This window comes from Sciurus vulgaris (genome assembly GCF_902686455.1).
Source record: "Sciurus vulgaris genome assembly, chromosome: 10".
Taxonomy (NCBI): Eukaryota; Metazoa; Chordata; class Mammalia; order Rodentia; family Sciuridae; genus Sciurus; species Sciurus vulgaris.
Window position 1 is genome coordinate 86,783,846 of NC_136470.1, and position 18,708 is coordinate 86,802,553.

Consider the following 18,708-nt stretch of genomic DNA (forward strand, 5'->3'; position numbering starts at 1 on the left):
ACCCCTTCACATAGATAGCCAAGCTATACCTTAAATTTAGACTGTCCAAATCCAGATGTATTAGAGATATCGATCACTGTGCTCTCCACCCATATAATTCCTGCAAAATGGGTACTCTTAGGAGATGGTGTTTTGAACCAAGGTAGCCTACATTCAGATCTGGCTCTACCACTAAATAGTCTTGGTTTTAGGCAGATCAGTTAACTTGTCTTGGCTTCTCATTTTAAAAGGGAGTAGTAGTGCCTATTTCTGAGTGGCTCAGAATCAGTGATATATTACCATGGGACTTGTTGCATAGTAAGCACCAGGCAATGGCAGCTCTGGTTGGTGCTATAACCTGACCTTTCCCAATGACTGATTAGATTAGGACACTAAAAACTTGAAGCTATATATTTGAAATTGATCTGATTTAAAGTGATGACTTGGAATATCAGTCCCCATAGGGACTGAAGAAATTACCAGTTAGTGATGTGTGTTTTGAGCTAAAAACTTAATGTGGCATTGGAACTCATTAAAACAGCCATCAAACTCATGAATGATGAACAGCTATGAGGAATTAGAAACTAAAATAATCAGTGAAGCATAGGATGCTTCTCATCAGAGAAAAAGAAGAGAATGGAACAGATACGTAGAGCACCGCTGAAAGAGAAGTAGATTTCAGATAACTTTCCTTGTCCCTACTATACAACCTACCTTTACTTGAGTTAACTTTTTCTCCCTATTCTAGTAGAAGTTACCACTGGCTCACCCATGCTGACTCTTTCCCTGACCCTTGTCTTAAATTAGTTGTCAGGTCTTAACTAATTCTGCCTCAGAATAAGTTCCTTTTCTTCCTTTTATCTGACTTTTCTTTCTTGCTTGCTTTCTTTCTTTTGGTACTAGGGATTGAACCCTGGGCTCTTAACCACTGAACCGCATCCCCAGCCATTTTTACTTTTCATTTTGAGACGGTCTAAAGTTGCTGAGGCTTGCTTTGAACTTGCAATCCTCCTGCCTCAGCCTCTTGAGTCACTGGATTTACATGCATACCCCACCATACCAGCTCTGACTTTTTTCCTTTTTGGCTTGACTTACATCATTAGGTTCTAACTGGTCACCCTGCTTTTAGTCTGCCATACTAGACTTTGTAAAAATGCAGGTGCATTATATTCATCTGCTGTCTCTGGACTCCCATCAATGAATTCTCATTGTCATTGTTGTTTTCATGTTGAACTCCATGGAACCACCTCAGGGTTTACTTTGAGGGAGGGGAATGCAGCAAGAAGAAGGAATCAGGTTGAAACTGCTTTGATCTTTTTTTCTTTGTGAAACTAACAAGAATTTACTTAAAAGAAAAACAAGTGTAGTTATTTACAAAATAATTGGAAAGTCCCTGTCACACAAAATAAAGTCCAGATGTTTTAATATTTTGTATAAGGCCTTTCATGATTGGTCTCTGCCTATGATCCAGCTGCCACTTTTCCACAAGTGCTTTCTGTATCCCACCCAGCACTTCCAATTTTCTGAACAAAGTGGTATTTTCAGTCATTGGAATCTTTGCACGTGCTGTTACCTATACCTAGAATGCCTTTTTTTCCCCTCTTATCTGTTTGCCTGACCACCAGCATCATTCAAGAATCTTTCAAGCAATACTCCACCTTGATTTTTTTTCCCAGGTAGAGTTAGTTGTTTCTCTCATGCTCAGAGAATATCTTTAGAGATCACTATATAGGTCTTATCTCACCGTGTGGTGATTATTTATTTGCATTATCTTCTTACCACACAGACTATTGAGTTTATTCAGTTTACATTTACGTATTCATCCTTTAATATTGCTCAAACCAATTAAGAGATGCTCAAAAAATATCTGTCAAATGACTAAGCCAAATCACTGGGACATTTGCTAACTCAAAGCTTATTCCCAAAGTTGCAGATTCTCCTAAGTCTAGTTGTTGATCTTTTCACTCAGTAGAATTTGAAATTCCTTACATTATTAGAGAAGGTCGTGTCCTTGGTGATTATTTTTAAGTTTAACCTAAAACTTTAAAAATACTTTACTAGCTATGTGACTTTGGGAGAATATCTTAACCTTTTTATATCTCCATTTTTTCATTTGTAAAATAGTTGTGATAATGGTGTCTATTTTAGAATTATTATTAGAATTTAATATGTTGAAGCATATATAACACTTAATGCTTAGCACACACTGAGAGCTATTAGTAAGGTTTATTAGTAAGGTTGAAAATTAGAAATTTCCCTTACTGAAAATTAGAAATGCAAAATACTCCAAAATTTGAAATTTTTTGAACAACAATATGATACCTGAAATAGAAAATTTTACACCTGACTTCAAGAGTCAGATCATAGTCAAAATACAGACATACTAAAAATATTGTATAAAATCACCTTCACCCTATGTGTGTAAATGAATTTCTTGGTATTATCCACAAGATGTCTCATTTTATATATAAACACATTTTCCAAAATTCAAAAAAATCTCAGGTCTGAAATATATCTCATTTCACCTATTCTATATAAGGGATACTCAGCTTGTATTGCTTTTGTTTTTCATTTGTTTTGCAGTGATGGAAATTGAACCTAGGTTCTTGTGCATACTAGGCAAGCACTCTACCACTGAGTTATATCCCCAACCCTTTTATTTTATTTTGAGATAGGGTCTTGCTAAGTTGCCTAGATTGACCTCAGAGTGATATGCTTCCTGCCTCAGCCTCCTGAGTAGCTGAGGATTATAGGAAGGTATCAATATGTCCAGCATCTTATTGCTTTTGAATTAGTGTGAAGGGACAGTCTATTTGTATCTGCCCTATACATGCAAAAAAGTTGCTATATTTAACCATCAAAATTTCTGGGGGGAAAATGAGGCAAAATATGAATGTAAAATAACTAAAATATAAAAACTTCAGATCTTGTAGAGTCTCTTAGTTCTATTAAGAATGCTTTGATTTTATTTTTATGTTTTTATTTTTTAGAACTGGAATGATTATAGTCACCAAGCTTTTGTCTCTGATCATCTGTCAGATCTCCTTGAGTTGCTTTTAGATCCAGAGCAACTCACTACATCGTTTCATTCAACTCATACTAGTCTAGTCTCTCGAGAAGCTGTTGTGGCTCTCAGCTTTCTTATTGAAGGCACAGTGAGTACAACCAGGAAGATCTATCCACTTCATGAACTTGCATTGTGGCAACCCCTGCATGCAGAGAGTGGCTTCTCAAAGATCTCCAAGACTTTCTCTTTCTACAAGCTGGAAGCCTGGTTGAGAGCCTGTTTAACTGGGAATCCATTTGGTACATCTGCTTGCCTCAAGTCAGGAAAAAAATTGGCTTGGGCTCACCAAGGTATTTTTTTAATGTTTCAGTTGATATTAAATAACAAGTTAAGGAACCTAGTTTTCTAGTGTATTAATGACCACACATCTTTTGTAGAGGATCTAAAAATAAAAAATAACTGCTACTATAAAAGAGAAAAGGGGAACATCTGTCTTTTGTATATGGTTTTCTCTCTCAAGGGAGTAGTAGTTTCCATTGATTTCTTCGTCAAGGCCCTTTTGGTTAGTTAGCCAAAACTCCAACTGTAGTTAGTCCTCTTTTTGTTATGCTTTTCTCCACATCTCTCTCCCCCTCCTCTCGTATGCTCATTTGCTTGAGACTCTCTTATTGTTTTTTTATAACAGCAGAATTTGATCATCCCATAGTAACCACCTTAGAGTTAGTGTAGAGATGAGATCTGTTTTTGCTACATAGACACCAGCAGAGTAGATGTTTCTAAATTGGAAATTTAAGTTTACAGTAGAAAGAATCTGACGTTGTTTGCATCAGGTGTCTATTACTGATAGTCCAGCAATGGCTCAATGAATAGGTTCAGGTGTTGACTCCTGGGCCCATGTGTAAGTTTTAAGAGAAGAGGGACTGGGCATACATTTCCGTAGGCAAGTGCAGGCAAAATTAATGAAAAAGAAAAATTGCATTAGAATATACTTCCTCATATCTCTAATTTCAAAAATAAAAGACAAAAATAACTTCCATCTAGTGTGTGGTAACACATGCCTGTAATCCCAGAGACTTGAGAGGCTGAGGCAGGAGGATCACAAGTTCCTGGGCAGCCTCGAAACTTAGCAAGACCCTGGGTTCAATCCCCAGTACCAAAAAAAAAAAAAAAAAAAAAAGGGAAAAAAAAAAAACCAAAAGCTTCCATGCCAATGTTAAAAAATTCATACATATACCAATTTTGTATCTGATTTTTAAAGCTCTTAATAGAAAATGGTTGACCACCAGCTATAGAATCTGGAGCAAAAAGACAAGCCAAAAATACCGTATTCAAGCAAGCTACTGCTTTAGTATGAGGTCAAAAACTTTTAGATGTGGAAAGCTCCCATAAATATATAGAAGATAATACATTAATTCTTCATGTTCCAGGCAGATTTAAGCAAGTTTTTGAACTTTGTTAGAGTAGGCACTAGTAGGGAAAAAAGAAAAACTATCCAACCTCATAGGATTTTACTAAAATATTAAGTGATAATTAGATTCCCAATGATTTTTATTTTCTTTTACTGTTATTTTTCTACATTAACCACCTAATATTTATATGTCAGCTATGTAATTCTAAATTACTAATTGATTTTAAAAAATAATGGTGTATTTATCTAACTTCTCCACATTTGGCCAGTATTATTTATGGGGTTTCTCAATGACTCACAGGAAAGTACAGTCTGAGAAGCCAGTCACATAGTATCAGAATTGTGTCAGGAGGGCAACCTGCATAAATGTTTTGCATTAGTTTGTGCAAGACCCTGTGTATAATGGGAAGATGTGTTCTAAGGTAGCAATGACCTTGGAAGACATGAACTCACGTAGAATTCATGGAATTAACGTTACTGTTAAGCAATTTAGAAGAATTAACATTAGGAGTAAGTTAGGAGAATTAATATTAGGACATCTTATACAGATGATGGTTGGGATGATAAAGGCTTATGGCAGGAGATATTTGAGTGGGCTCAACTCTGCCACTTTCTAACCATGTGACCTTAGGCACATAACTTGAAAGGTAGACATGAAAAAAATTTTTTGAATCTTTTGGCAATCTTTGAGTGGATTATTGGTTTTCAATTTTTTTGTTAACAAATCATGAAAGATCACAAATCTACAGAATAGAGATTAATGTAGCAAACACCTCTTCAGCCAGTGCCCAGCTCTAATATTTTTCCCCTACACGTGTCTTAGGATATAGGTACACATAGATATGTATAACCTCATATAGTTGGTTGTTTTTCCTTGGTTTGAAACTGTCTCATTTATTTGTTTTCTTAAATAGTTGAAGGTACGACCAAAAGAGCTAAGATTGCTTGTAATACTCACATGGCCCCTAGAATGCACCGCATGGTGGTGATGAGCCAGGTTTACAAGCAGACATTGGCCAAGAGCTCAGATACTCTTGTGGGGGCACATGTCAAGATTCATCGCTGCAACGAATCTTTTATTTATCTTCTCTCTCCCTTACGGTAAGTACAGTCTTCTTAATGTTTTGATAGTTTGGCGTTTTCTTTGGACTAGGATGGATTTTTTTTTCTTGCCATCAGAGAATATTATTTTAGGCAACCTCTGGATCTTTTTCAGAGGAATTTACCTCTTTTTTTTTTTTTTTCAGATCTGTAACAATTGAGAAGTGCAGGAATAGCACCTTTGTCTTGGGCCCAGTAGAGACTGCTCTTCACCTCCACAGCTGTGACAACGTTAAAGTCATTGCTGTATGCCATCGTTTGTCCATCTCTTCAACGACAGGTTGCATCTTTCACATTCTGACACCTACACGCCCACTTATTCTCTCTGGGAATCAGAGAGTAACTTTTGCCCCTTTTCATACCCACTACCCAATGCTAGAGGACCATATGGCCAGGACAGGCCTTGCTACAGTGCCTAATTATTGGAATAATCCAATGGTTGTGTGTAGAGAAAACAGTGACACAAGTGTGTTCCAGCTCTTACCACCTTCTGAATTCTATATATTTATTATTCCCTTTGAAATGGAAGGGGACACAACAGAGATACCTGGGGGTCTTCCATCTGCTTATCAGAAAGCCCTGGGTCAAAGAGAACAGAAGATACAAATCTGGCAAAAAACTGTGAAGGAGGCTCGTTTGACAAAGTGAGTGTTTTCTAGAAGTAATTGTATTTTCTTTGAAACCCCGGGGGGGGGGGGGGGGGGGGGGGGGGGGATTAATCTTCACCTACTTATAGCTGAGCCAAAGTAATTAGTAAATAAAATGTGTCTTTTGTTAAGACTTGCATTTCTGGTCAGTATTTTATTGTTGGTGTGGGAATGAACAGATGTTCAAGTATTAGTTTCCTTTTTTTTTTTTTTAAGGTAAGTTTAGTTGACAGATATTTATATGAATTAAAGAAATCATGTAAAATATGGTATATAATTGAATACTTAAATGGATTAGTTTCAGTTGTTATGCTAATGTGCTAATGGCTCTTAAATTTGGATGTACATCAGAATTCTCTAAGGAGTGTTAAAAATACAGATTTCTCTGGCTCTCCCACACCAAAGACTTAGAATCTCCAAGAGTCTCCCTATTGCTGGTCCACAGACTAATGCCTGTTTTTATCAGTTTTTCTTAATACATGGAAAATGTAAAAAAATTAGTATAGTTTTTTTTTTTTTTTTTTAAGAACTTAATGTACTCAATGTAAAATACTATCTTTCATTTGGGGTTATTTGCTTCCTACTATTAAGGAGAAATTGCCCTAAATATCTTATTTTTTGTAATATGTTTATTGTATTAGATGGCTGTAGTTATTATATTATAATATAATATAATATTATATTATTATACCCCACCCTACTTGGAATACAGTCTGAAGCCATTACCCTCTTTTTTTAGGTACACTTAGTTGACAGATATTTATATGAATTAAAGAAATCATGTAAAATATGCCACATAATTTATTAGTTTTGGTCGTTTCCTGCCATTCTTTGCCTCATTCACTTCATGAAAATCTTCTTGCTATTATTTAGTCATTGCTGTCTTGCCAAAGAGCAGCAGGAACAAATTTGTCCATCCAGGGTAAATTGTAGTAACAGTCCAAGGAGGAAGAAAACTGTCATCTCAGTGAGAAGGTATTAAAAAGAACTTATGATTGGAATTTGGTTTGTATTAGGTGATTTCTGGGAGAGTTCTAGGAAAGAGGGATTGGATGCCACCCGAAAGTGAAAGTAATTCTATGATTGGTGGCTTAATGATTTTTGTCTCCAGGTGGGGAAAAATGAAGTGGACCTGAAACTCTTAATTATAAAGAAACAGCAGTCAAAATCATTCAGAAAAGGGTATTGTTTGGTATTTTCTGTGGTTTGGACTATAAGATTTATATTTTCCTCCGAACTGAGATATGATTATGGAATATTCTTGTACTTGCCTTGGTCTTTCATCATCCCAGGAGGCCTTATCTTCTGTGGTGGTCTGTTGAATTGTTTTGAGATCAAGAGAAAACCATGACAGCCATGCCAGATCTTAGCTGTACCAAGACCTAGCTAATAATGCTAAGCTGCCTCCTGGCCTCTCTTATCTTGAACTTGTTATATTTTTTCTTACTTTAAAGGCCTTATCATTTCTCTTTCTCATGCCTGGCAGTTCTTTCCAGATAATCATTTTGCTTCTTCCATAACTTCATTCAGACCTCTGCCCCAGTATTATCTTAGAGAGGCCTCTTCTGTCCTTTTTCTAAAATAGCATTCCCAATTCTCTCCATTCTTCTACTTTACTCTACTTGTCTGCAAGGAATTTAACTTTATATCATACCTTTATTTTACTTCTTATTCTCTTCTCTACTAGAATGTATATGATCTAGATCACAATGTACATGTTGCTCTCTGGAGTCATTTACCATTAGCCTGCCCAAACAGAACTTATCTCTTCCCTTTTATTTTTAGGTTTATTCACATCAGTTGAAACACTACCCAGCATTCACTTGGTCTTGAATGAGTATCTGACAATGAATAAGTCATTGCAAAGAGGATATTGTATATGACCAATCCCCACTGCTGGTGGTGGTGGTCTAATGTACTGGGAACAGAGTAAGATAACTTGAAATAGTCATTTAACATGATCCCGTTAAAGTTTTTAATCACTTGGAGTAAAATCATGTGAATTAGTGTTCTAATATTATTTTTACTGTCAATTACAATTTTAGGGATCAAAGGAAGCAGTTCCAGGTACTTGTGGAGAACAAGTTTTATGAGTGGTTGATTAATACAGGACATCGCCAACAGCTGGACAGCCTTGTACCCCCTGCAGCAGGCTCCAAACAAGCAGCAGGATAGAGTTCCTGCATCTAATCACTGGTAGGCAATTATAATGCAGGCTGCTTAAAACAAATTCATTTGGAGAAATCTTGCAAGTGTATAAAAAATGCACAGAATATTATGTTACTAACCCTTGCCAATTTTTTCCCCACCACTCCCAACAACATACATAGACCTTTACATATTTATGATATTTAATAGTAAGAAAACCAAAATATTAAAGTGGAACCCATAGAATTTTAGCAGATATAATAACCAAATTTTGTCTTTTTTGCCATATGCTTGACATAATTTGCACTGTCCAAAGATTCTATTTTCCTTCATACATAGTTTTAAGTTTGATTCCCTCCTTTCTTCTTTATCTCTGCTTTCCCATCTCTCCTCCACGAATCAATTAATAAATTAGTCAGTCTTTATTAATGGCACATGAGAGGTAATGATTGATATGAAAGTTTGATTACTGAACACTAGATGATTATAGGTGAAACAGAAGAGAACATGGTTACAGACAAATTTGCTGGAAGTTATTTAATCCAAATATATGGTGTTTTTAGATAGAAATTAGTTTATTTTGTTACTTTAAAGTGTTTTTAAAGGCTGACAATAGGAAAACAAAGGAACAGGCAGCTCATAGAAAAATAGACAAAGATACTCATTTAAAAATAAATATGGCATATAGGTTCAATATTCTTTATTCTGAAATGTTTAGGACTAGAAGTATTTCAGATTTTAGGTTTTGGAATATTTGCATAGACTTTACCATTTGTGTTTACCAATCGTGAAAATCGGAAACTCAATGCCAAAGTTTGAAACTTTTTGAGTCTTGGCACTTCGCTTGGCAGTTCAACAAAATCAAAATTAAAAATTACAAATATTCTTCGATTTAGTGATTTCACTTCTTGGAATTTAGCTTGTAGATATATTTAATTTTTTTATTTTATGTACTTTTTTAAATTGACAAGATTGTATTATGTACACATGTTTTGAAATATATACGTATTAGAATTGCTAAATAAATCTAATTAACATACATATTACCTCACATAAGTCGTTATATTTGTAGTGAGAACACTTAAAACCTACCCTTTTTGCATTCTCAAGAATACAATATATCGCCATGCGATTCCAGTGGCTCTGAAGGCTAAGACAGGAGGATCCGGAGTTCAAAGCCACCTCAGCAAAAGTGAAGCACTAAGCAGCTCAGTGAGACCCTGTCTCTAAAAGTACAAAAATATAGGACTGGGGATGTGGCTTAGTGGTGAAGTGCCCCTGAGTTCAATCCTTGAAAAAATACAATATATTGCTATTATCAACTTACAGTGTTGTACAGTAGATCTCTTGACTTTACTCTTTTCCCGTAATGAATTTTGTTATCCTGTAAAGGTCTTTTTTAAAAAAAATGTTCATTGCAGCATTGTTTGAAATAGCTGTAACCTGGAAATAGCCCAAATGTTTCTCAGAAGAGAGCTGATGCCTATTGAACTGATTCATCTGTAGTATGGAATGCATCTTTAAAAAGAATGAAAAGAATGAAATATATTTGTGTGGATACTGAATGATCTCTAAACTCAGGTGGAAAATTAAATTATTACCTCCTGTGTTTGAAAATAGAGTGGGATTATCATACATATGTTCATTACGTGCCTAAAATTTTTCTGAAAGGATATAAAGAAGTTATAAACAGCGTTTTGTTTTTGAGGAATAAGACTGGGTGTATAAGAGAGAAAAACTTCTTTTTATTGAGATGTAATTCACTTAACAAAAATTCCACATTTTAAAATAAAGAATTCAGTGGCTTTTGGTATATTCACAATTTTGTGCAGCTTTAATCATTTAGAAATTCAAAATATTTTCATAACCTCTGAAATAAATCCATACGCATTGGCAGTCACTCCCCATTCCTCCAACCCTTTATATCTACTCTTACATCCAGTCCCTGGCAACTAGTCATCTACTTGGTCTATTCTGGACATTTCATAAAAGTGGAATCATAATAATATGTCTGACTGCTTTCATTTACCATAATGTTTTCAAGGTCCATCCATGCTATAGCATTTTTAATACTTTGTTCCTTTCTATAGCTGGATATTATTATTTTTTTTTTTTTTGGAGGTATCTCATTTTATTTTATTTTATTTTTTATTTTTTTTTATTTTTTTATTTTTTTTATTTTATTTTATTTTTTTTATTGTAAACAAATGGGATACATGTTGTTTCTCTGTTTGTACATGGCGTAAAGGCATACCGTTTGTGTAATCATAAATTTACATAGAGCAATGTTGTTTGATTCATTCTGTTATTTTTTCCCTTCCCCCCACCCCTCCCACCCCTCTTTACCCTCTATACAGTACTTCCTTCCTCCATACTTGCCCCCCTCCCTAACCCTAACTCTAACCCTTCCCTCCCCCCCATTATGTGTCATCCTCCACTTATCAGCGATATCATTCGTCCTTTGGCTTTTTGAGATCGGCCTATCTCACTTAGCATGATATTCTCCAATTTCATCCATTTGCCTGCAAATGTCATAATTTTATCATTCTTTATGACTGAGTAATATTCCATTGTATATATATACCACAGTTTCTTTATCCACTCATCAATTGAAGGGCATCTAGGTTGGTTCCACAGTCTGGCTATTGTGAATTGAGCAGCTATGAACATTGATGTGGCTGTATCTCTGTAGTATGCAGATTTTAAGTCCTTTGGGTATAGGCCAAGGAGTGGGATAGCTGGGTCAAATGGTGGTTCCATTCCAAGTTTTCTAAGGAATCTCCACACTGCTTTCCATAGTGGCTGCACTAATTTGCAGCCCCACCAGCAGTGTATGAGTGTACCTTTCTCCCCACATCCTCGCCAACACCTGCTGTTGCTCGTATTCTTGATAATCGCCATTCTAATTGGGGTGAGATGGAATCTTAGGGTGGTTTTGATTTGCATTTCTCTTATTACTAGAGATGTTGAACATTTTTCCATATGTTTGTTGATTGCTTGTAGATCTTCTTCTGTGAAGTGTCTATTCATTTCCTTAGCCCATTTGTTGACTGGACTATTTGAATTCTTGGAGTAGAGTTTTTTGAGTTCTTTATAGATTCTGGAGATTAGTGCTCTATCTGAAGTATGATTGGCAAAGATATTCTCCCACTCTGTAGGCTCTTTCTTCGCATTGCTGATAGTTTCCTTTGCTGAGAGAAAGCTTTTTAGTTTGAATCTATCCCAGTGGTTGATTCTAGCTTTTATTTCTTGTGCTATGGGAGTCCTGTTAAGGAAGTCTGGTCCTAGACCAACAAGGTGAAGATTTGGACCTACTTTTTCTTCTATAATCTGCAGGGTCTCTGGTCTGATTCCGAGGTCCTTAATCCATTTTGAGTTTAGTTTCGTGCATGGTGAGAGATATGGGTTTAGTTTCATTCTGTTGCATATGGATTTCCAATTCTCCCAGCACCATTTGTTGAAGAGGCTATCTTTTCTCCATTGCATATTTTTGGCCCCTTTGTCTAGTATGAGAAAATTGTATTTATTTGGGTTTGTGTCCGTGTCCTCTATTCTGTACCATTGATCTACCTTTCTATTTTGGTACCAATACCATGCCGTTTTTGTTACTATTGCTTTGTAGTAGAGTTGAAGATCTGGTATTGCAATACCCCCTGTTTCACTCTTCCTGCTAAGGATTGCTTTAGCTATTCTGGGTTTCTTATTCTTCCAGATGAATTTTATAATTGCTTGCTCTATTTCTGTAAGGTACACAATTGGGATTTTAATTGGAATTGCATTGAATTTGTATAGCACTTTAGGTAGTATGGCCATTTTGACAATATTAATTCTTCCTATCCAAGAACATGGAAGATCTTTCCATCTTCTAAGGTGTTCTTTAATTTCTTTCTTCAGTGTTGTATAGTTCTCTTTGTAGAGGTCTTTCACCTCTTTTGTGAGATTGATTCCCAAGTATTTTATTTTTTTCGAGGCTATTGTGAATGGGGTATTTTTCCTAATTTCTCTTTCTGAAGAGTCATCACTTATGTATAAAAATGCGTTGGATTTATGGGCATTGATCTTGTAACCTGCTACTTTACTGAAATCACTTATGAGTTCTAAGAGTTTTCTGGTGGAATTTCCTGGTTCCTCTAAATATATAATCATGTCATCAGCGAACAGGGATAGTTTGAGTTCTTCTTTTCCAATTCGTATCCCTTTAATTTCTTTGGTTTGTCTAATTGCTCTGGCCAGAGTCTCAAGAACGATGTTGAATAGAAGTGGTGAAAGAGGGCATCCCTGCCTTGTTCCAGTTTTTAGGGGGAATGCTTTCAGTTTTTCACCATTTAGAATGATATTAGCCATGGGCTTAGCATAAATGGCCTTTACAATGTTAAGGAATGTTCCGACTATCCCTATTTTTTCTAGTGTTTTGAGCATGAAGGGGTGCTGTATTTTATCAAATGCTTTTTCTGCATCTATTGAAATAATCATGTGATTCTTGACTTTAAGTCTATTAATATGGTGAATTACGTTTATTGATTTCCTGATGGTGAACCAACCTTGCATCCCTGGGATGAAACCCACTTGATCATGGTACACTATCTTTTTAATATGTTTTTGTATGCGATTTGCTAAAATTTTGTTGAGAATTTTTGCGTCGATGTTCATTAAGGATATTGGTCTGAAATTTTCTTTCCTTGATGAGTCTCTGTCTGGTTTAGGTATCAGTGTGATATTGGCTTCATAGAATGAGTTTGGGAGGGTTCCCTCCTCTTCTATTTTATGGAATACTTTGAGAAGTATTGGATGAGCTCTTCCTTAAAGGTTTTGTAGAACTCGGCTGAGAACCCATCTGGTCCCGGACTTTTCTTTGTTGGTAGGCTTTTGATGACTTCTTCTATTTCAGTACTTGAAATTGGTCTATTTAAATTGTTTATGTCCTCCTCATTCAGTTTAGGCAATTCATATGTCTCTAGAAACCTGTTGATGTCTTCGAAATTTTCTATTTTGTTGGAGTATAGATTTTCAAAATAGCTTCTAATTATGTTTTGTATTTCCATCCTGTCTGTAGTGATATTTCCTTGTTCATTCCGAATTTTAGTGATTTGGGTTTTCTCTCGTCTTCTCTTTGTTAGTGTGGCTAAAGGTTTATCAATTTTGTTTATTTTTTCGAAGAACCAACTATTTATTTTGTCAATTTTTTGTATTGTTTCTTTTGTTTCAATTTCATTGATTTCAGCTCTGAGTTTAACTATTTCCTGTCTTCTACTACTTTTGGTGCTGTTCTGTTCTTCTTTTTCTAAGGCTTTGAGCTGTAGTGTTAGGTTGTTTATTTGTTGAGTTTTACTTCTTTTATTAAATGCGCTCCATGAAATAAATTTCCCTCTAAGTACTGCTTTTATAGTGTCCCAGAGATTTTGATATGATGTTTCTTTGTTCTCATTTACCTCTAAGAATTTTTTAATTTCCTTCCTAATATCTTCTGTTATCCATTCATCATATAATAGCATATTGTTTAATCTCCAGATGTTGGAATAGTTTCTGTGTTTTACTCTTTCATTTATTTCTAACTTCAATCCATTATGATCTGATAGAATACATGCTAGTGTCTCTATCTTCTTGTATTTGCTAACATTAGCTTTGTGGCATAATATATGGTCTATTTTAGAGAAGGATCCATGTGCTGCTGAGAAGAAAGTGTATTCACTCTTGGTTGGATGGTATAGTCTATAAATGTCCGTTAAGTCTAAATTATTGATTGTGTTGTTGAGATCTATGGTTTCTTTGTTCAATTTTTGTCTGGAAGATCTGTCCAGTGGTGAGAGCGGCGTGTTAAAATCACCTAGTATTATTGTGTTGTGGTCTATTTGGTTTCTGATATTGAGAAGGATTTGTTTGACATACATAGATGAGCCACTGTTTGGGGCATAGATGTTTATGATTGTTATATCTTGCTGATTTATGCTTCCTTAAGCAGTATGAAATGACCTTCTTTATCCCTTCTGACTAACTTTGGCTTGAAGTCCACATTATCGGAAATGAGGATGGATACTCCAGCTTTTTTGCTGAGTCCATGTGCATGGTATGTTTTTCCCCATCCTTTCACCTTTAATCTATGGGTATCTTTTTCTATGAGGTGAGTCTCTTGCAGGCAACATATTGTTGGATCTTTCTTTTTAATCCAGTCTGCCAGTCTATGTCTTTTGATTGATGAATTCAGGCCATTAACATTCAGGGTTATTATAGAGAAATGATTTGGTTTCCCGGTCATTTGGTTCATTTTTAAAATTTTGTTTATTTATTTGTTTGACACAACTTGTTTCCTCCTTTATTTGACTATTCCTTTAGGATAATTCCTCCCTTTGCTGATTTGCTTCTTTGTTTTTCATCTCTTCCTCATGGAATATTTTGCTGAGAATGTTCTGTAATGCTGGCTTTCTTTTTGTAAATTCTTTTAGCTTTTGTTTATCATGGAAGGTTTTTATTTCATCATCAAATTTGAAGGTAAGTTTTGCTGGGTATAAGATTCTTGGTTGGCATCCATTTTCTTTCAGGGCTTGAAAAATGTTGTTCCAGGACCTTCTAGCTTTTAGGGTCTGGATTGAAAAATCTGCTGATATCCGTATTGGTTTCCCCCTGAATGTAATTTGGTTCTTTTCTCTCACAGCCTTTAAAATTCTGTCTTTATTTTGTATGTTAGGTATTTTCATTATAATGTGCCTTGGTGTGGGTCTGTTGTAATTTTGTGTATTTGGAGTCCTGTAAGCCTCTTGAACTTGATTTTCCATTTCATTCTTCAGATTTGGGAAATTTTCTGATATTATTTCATTGAATAGGTTGTTCATTCCTTTGGCTTGTTTCTCTAGACCTTCCTCAATCCCAATAATTCTTAAATTTGGCCTTTTCATGATATCCCATAGTTCTTGTAGATTCTGTTCATGATTTCTTACCATCTTCTCTGTTTGTTCAACTTTGTTTTCAAGGTTAAATATTTTGTCTTCAATGTCTGAGGTTCTGTCTTCCAGGTGTTCTATCCTATTGGATATGCTTTCTATGGAGTTCTTAATTTGGTTTATTGTTTCCTTCATGTCAAGGATTTCTGTTTGGTTTTTTTTCAATATCTCTAACTCTTTATTGAAATGATCTTTTGCTTCCTGTATTTGCTCTTTTAACTGTCGATTGGTGCGATCATTCAATGCTTGCATTTGCTCTTTCATCTCATCGTTTGCTTCTCTGATCATTTTAATTATGTACATTCTGAACTCCTTTTCTGTCATTTCTTCTGCCATGCTGTCATTGGGTTTTATTGATGTAACATCTAGATTTGTTTGCAGCATTTTCTTTCCTTGTTTTCTCATATTGTTCAGATATCAGTGGACCGCTGAGATATTGCAGATTTCCTCTGTTGATTTACAATGTCCCTGAAGATTTCTATATATATCCCCTCTTAGCCTTCAGTAGGCTGAAGTCTTGGAGGAAGTTGATAATGCGGTGCTCCACAAGGAAGCTGCCTCTCTAGGAGTGGTGGCCTTCAGGTGGGGTATATTCCCTGCTAGTGGGCAGAGGTGCCTCCACTTGTTGACCAATGGTCATCCAAAGGGGACCTAGGCTGTGGGCTGAGGCAAGGCCTGTTTGGGCCTGTGTCTCTGGTTTTACCGTCCTTGTGGGGAAACCTCACCAGGCAGGGAAGACTCACCCAGTGGGGAGGTCTCGCTGGTCAGTTTCCTCCTAGAGGTTCCCCTCAATTTACAGCTACTGCCTGGGCTGGGCTGCCTTCCTCTGCAAAGTTTCCAGGGGCCCGGCCCTACCTCCTGGGCCTGGGAGCCTCACCCTTCGCAGATGAATCTCCTTAGGCTGCCCCTCCTCAGAGAATTTGCCCATAGGCCTGGAACCTTCGCTCCGCCCTAAGCCTGTCTCTGTGCGGCTCTTCCACCCAGAAGCCTCCTAGATCCTGGGACCCTGTTCTGCACCTAATCGCCTGGCTGCGTGGCCCCTCCTCTGAGCAGCCACCTGTGGCCCCGAACAATCGCTCTGAGTCCCAGAGACCCGCCACAGGCCTCTTCCTCCAGACAGCCGCCCAGTATGCCGGTGCGGTCACTAGGAGTCCAAGAAACTCACTTCGTGCCTCCTCCTCCCACCAACCACCCGTAGCCCGGGGCAATCAATCACTCCGAGTCGAAGTGACCTTCCCCGTTCCTCCTCCTTCTCCAGATAACCCCCCGGGTGTTCAGGAGCAGTCCCTCTGAGTGGCTCTGAATCCACGTAACCCGCTGCACGGGTCCTCTGGGCACCGCCCGGAGCTCAGGTGCGGCCACTCAAGACCAAGCGTCCCACCACGCTTCTCCTCCAGGCAGCCCCCCTGTGTTCAGGAGCTGTCACTTTAAGACCAAACAACTCACCACTCGCCTTCTCCTCTGAGCAGCCGCCTGGAGCGCTAATGCAGTCACTGCGAGTCCAAAGGACCCGCCGCGCTCCTTCTCCTCCTTCTCCTACTCCTCCGGGCAGGCCCCGGGGTTCAGAAGTGGTCAGAGTCCAAACAGTTCGCCACGCAGCCCCTTCTCTGGCAACCGCCTGTAGCTCCGGTGTAGTCACCCGAATCCAAGCGGCCGCTCCTCTTCCTCCTCGTCCTCAGGGCAGGCCCCGGGGTTCAGAAGCGTCGTTCTGATTCCAAACAGCTCGCCGCGCAGCTTCTCCTCTGGCAACCGCCTGCAGCTCTGGTGCAGTCTCTCCGAATCCAAGTGGCCACGCTCCTCTCCTCCTCCTCAGGGCAGGCCCCGGTGTCCTGAGTCCACACAGTTCTCCCCGCCACTCCTCCCCCGGGCAGCCGCCGGAGCCCCAGTGGCTGCTCCGAGTTCCAGCGCTGTGCCGAGCGGCCTCCTCTACGGCGCTCCCAGCTGTCGGAGTTCACTGCTCCAGCGGGGGGAGGGGCGTCTCGCCGGCAGTTCTACTTCACAAAGTTTCCTGCGTTCCGGGACCCCCGTCCCATCCGGGGTGCCCCCCCAGGGGGTGAGAGTCACCCGGCTGCTTTGAGTTGGTCCCAAGCGTCCCAATATCTCCTCTCTTGAATCCTGAGTCCTGGAGCAACACGAAATGCAGCCACCCTCTAGGCCGCCATCTTGAAAACTCTGGATATTATTTAATTGTGTGAATGTACCATTCTTTATCCATTCATCAGTTGGTGAACATTTGGGTTGTTTGTATTTTTTGGCTGTTGTGAATAATGCTGTTATGTACATTAGTATACAAGTGTTTGTAGAGACATTTTTTCCATATATTTTTATTGGTGCATTATAATTGTACATAATGGAGGGATTTGTTGTTACATATTCATACATGGACACAATATAACAATATAATTTGACAGTATCATTCTCCAGTATTTCTCCTTTTCCTCCCCACCACCCATCCCTTGGTCCTTCACTGATCTCCCTTTGATTTTCATGATATCCTACCCTCAACTATCTTTTCTTTTTTCCTTTTTAGCTTCCACATGAGATAAAACATGGGACCTTCTGAGTTTGACATGATCTCATTTTTTATGGCTGAATAGAACTCCATTGTGTATATTTTTTTATCCATCCATTGATGGACACCTAGGTTTCATAGTTATGCTGTTGTGATTGTACTGCTATAAACATTGGTATGCATGTATCACTAGACTATGATGACTTTAATTCTTTAGGATGAGTACCAAGGAGTGGTTAAGCTGGGTCATATGGTGGTTCTATTCCTAGTTGTCATTTTTTTTTTTTCTGTTTTCTTTTTCATTGGTACTAGGTTTAGAACCCAGGGGTGCTTAACCACTGAGCCACATCCCCAACCGTTTTTTGGTTTGTTTGAGATTTTTTTGTTTGTTTTTTTGAGAGGGGATCTTGCTAAGTTTCCTAGGGCCTTGTTAAATTGCTGAGGTTGGCTTTGAACTTGGAATCCTCCTGCCTTGGCCTCCTGAGCTGCTGGGATTACAGGCGCTGTGACACTGTTTCTGGCCCATTCCTAGTCTTTTGAGGAAGGAACTTCCATACTGATACCCATAGAGGTTATACTGATTTACAGCCCACCATCAGTGTTCGGTGTTCGTTTTTCTCCATATCCTCTTCTCCATTTACTATTGTTTGTATTCTTGATGGCTGCCATTCTGACTAGAGTGAAATGAAATAAATGAAATCTCAGGGTAGTGTTGATATGCATTTCCTAATTGCTTATGATATTGAACATTTTTTCATGTATTCATTGGCAATTTGTGTTTTTTCTTTTGAGAAGTGTCTGTTCAGCTGTGTAGTTCATTTGCCTATTTATTAATTGGGTTATTGTTTTTTAGGTTTTTTTTTTTCTTTTTGGTATTAAATTTGATTTTTTAAATATATTCTCATATTAATCCTCTTACTAGAAGAGGAGCTAGCAAAGGTTTTCTTCCATTCTATAAGTTTTTTACATTC

The 18,708-nt window shown here is 37.7% G+C and overlaps 1 protein-coding gene across 5 annotated transcripts in view; it reads left to right on the forward strand.

Moving 5' to 3' along the window:
- Positions 1–18,708, forward strand: part of TBCCD1 (TBCC domain containing 1) — a 41,068-nt gene that overhangs the window by 20,958 nt on the left and 1,402 nt on the right. For 4 of the 5 annotated variants that reach the window (XM_079101472.1, XM_079101474.1, XM_079101473.1 and 1 more), the window contains 4 exons: positions 2,970–3,336; positions 5,309–5,495; positions 5,642–6,139; positions 8,188–8,338. In XM_079101472.1, coding sequence (XP_078957598.1) covers positions 2,970–3,336; positions 5,309–5,495; positions 5,642–6,139; positions 8,188–8,317 — 1,182 coding nt within the window. In that variant the 3' untranslated portion in view covers positions 8,318–8,338. The remainder of the gene's footprint in view (positions 1–2,969; positions 3,337–5,308; positions 5,496–5,641; positions 6,140–8,187; positions 8,339–18,708) is intronic. The other variant, XM_079101475.1, reaches the window with a different exon arrangement.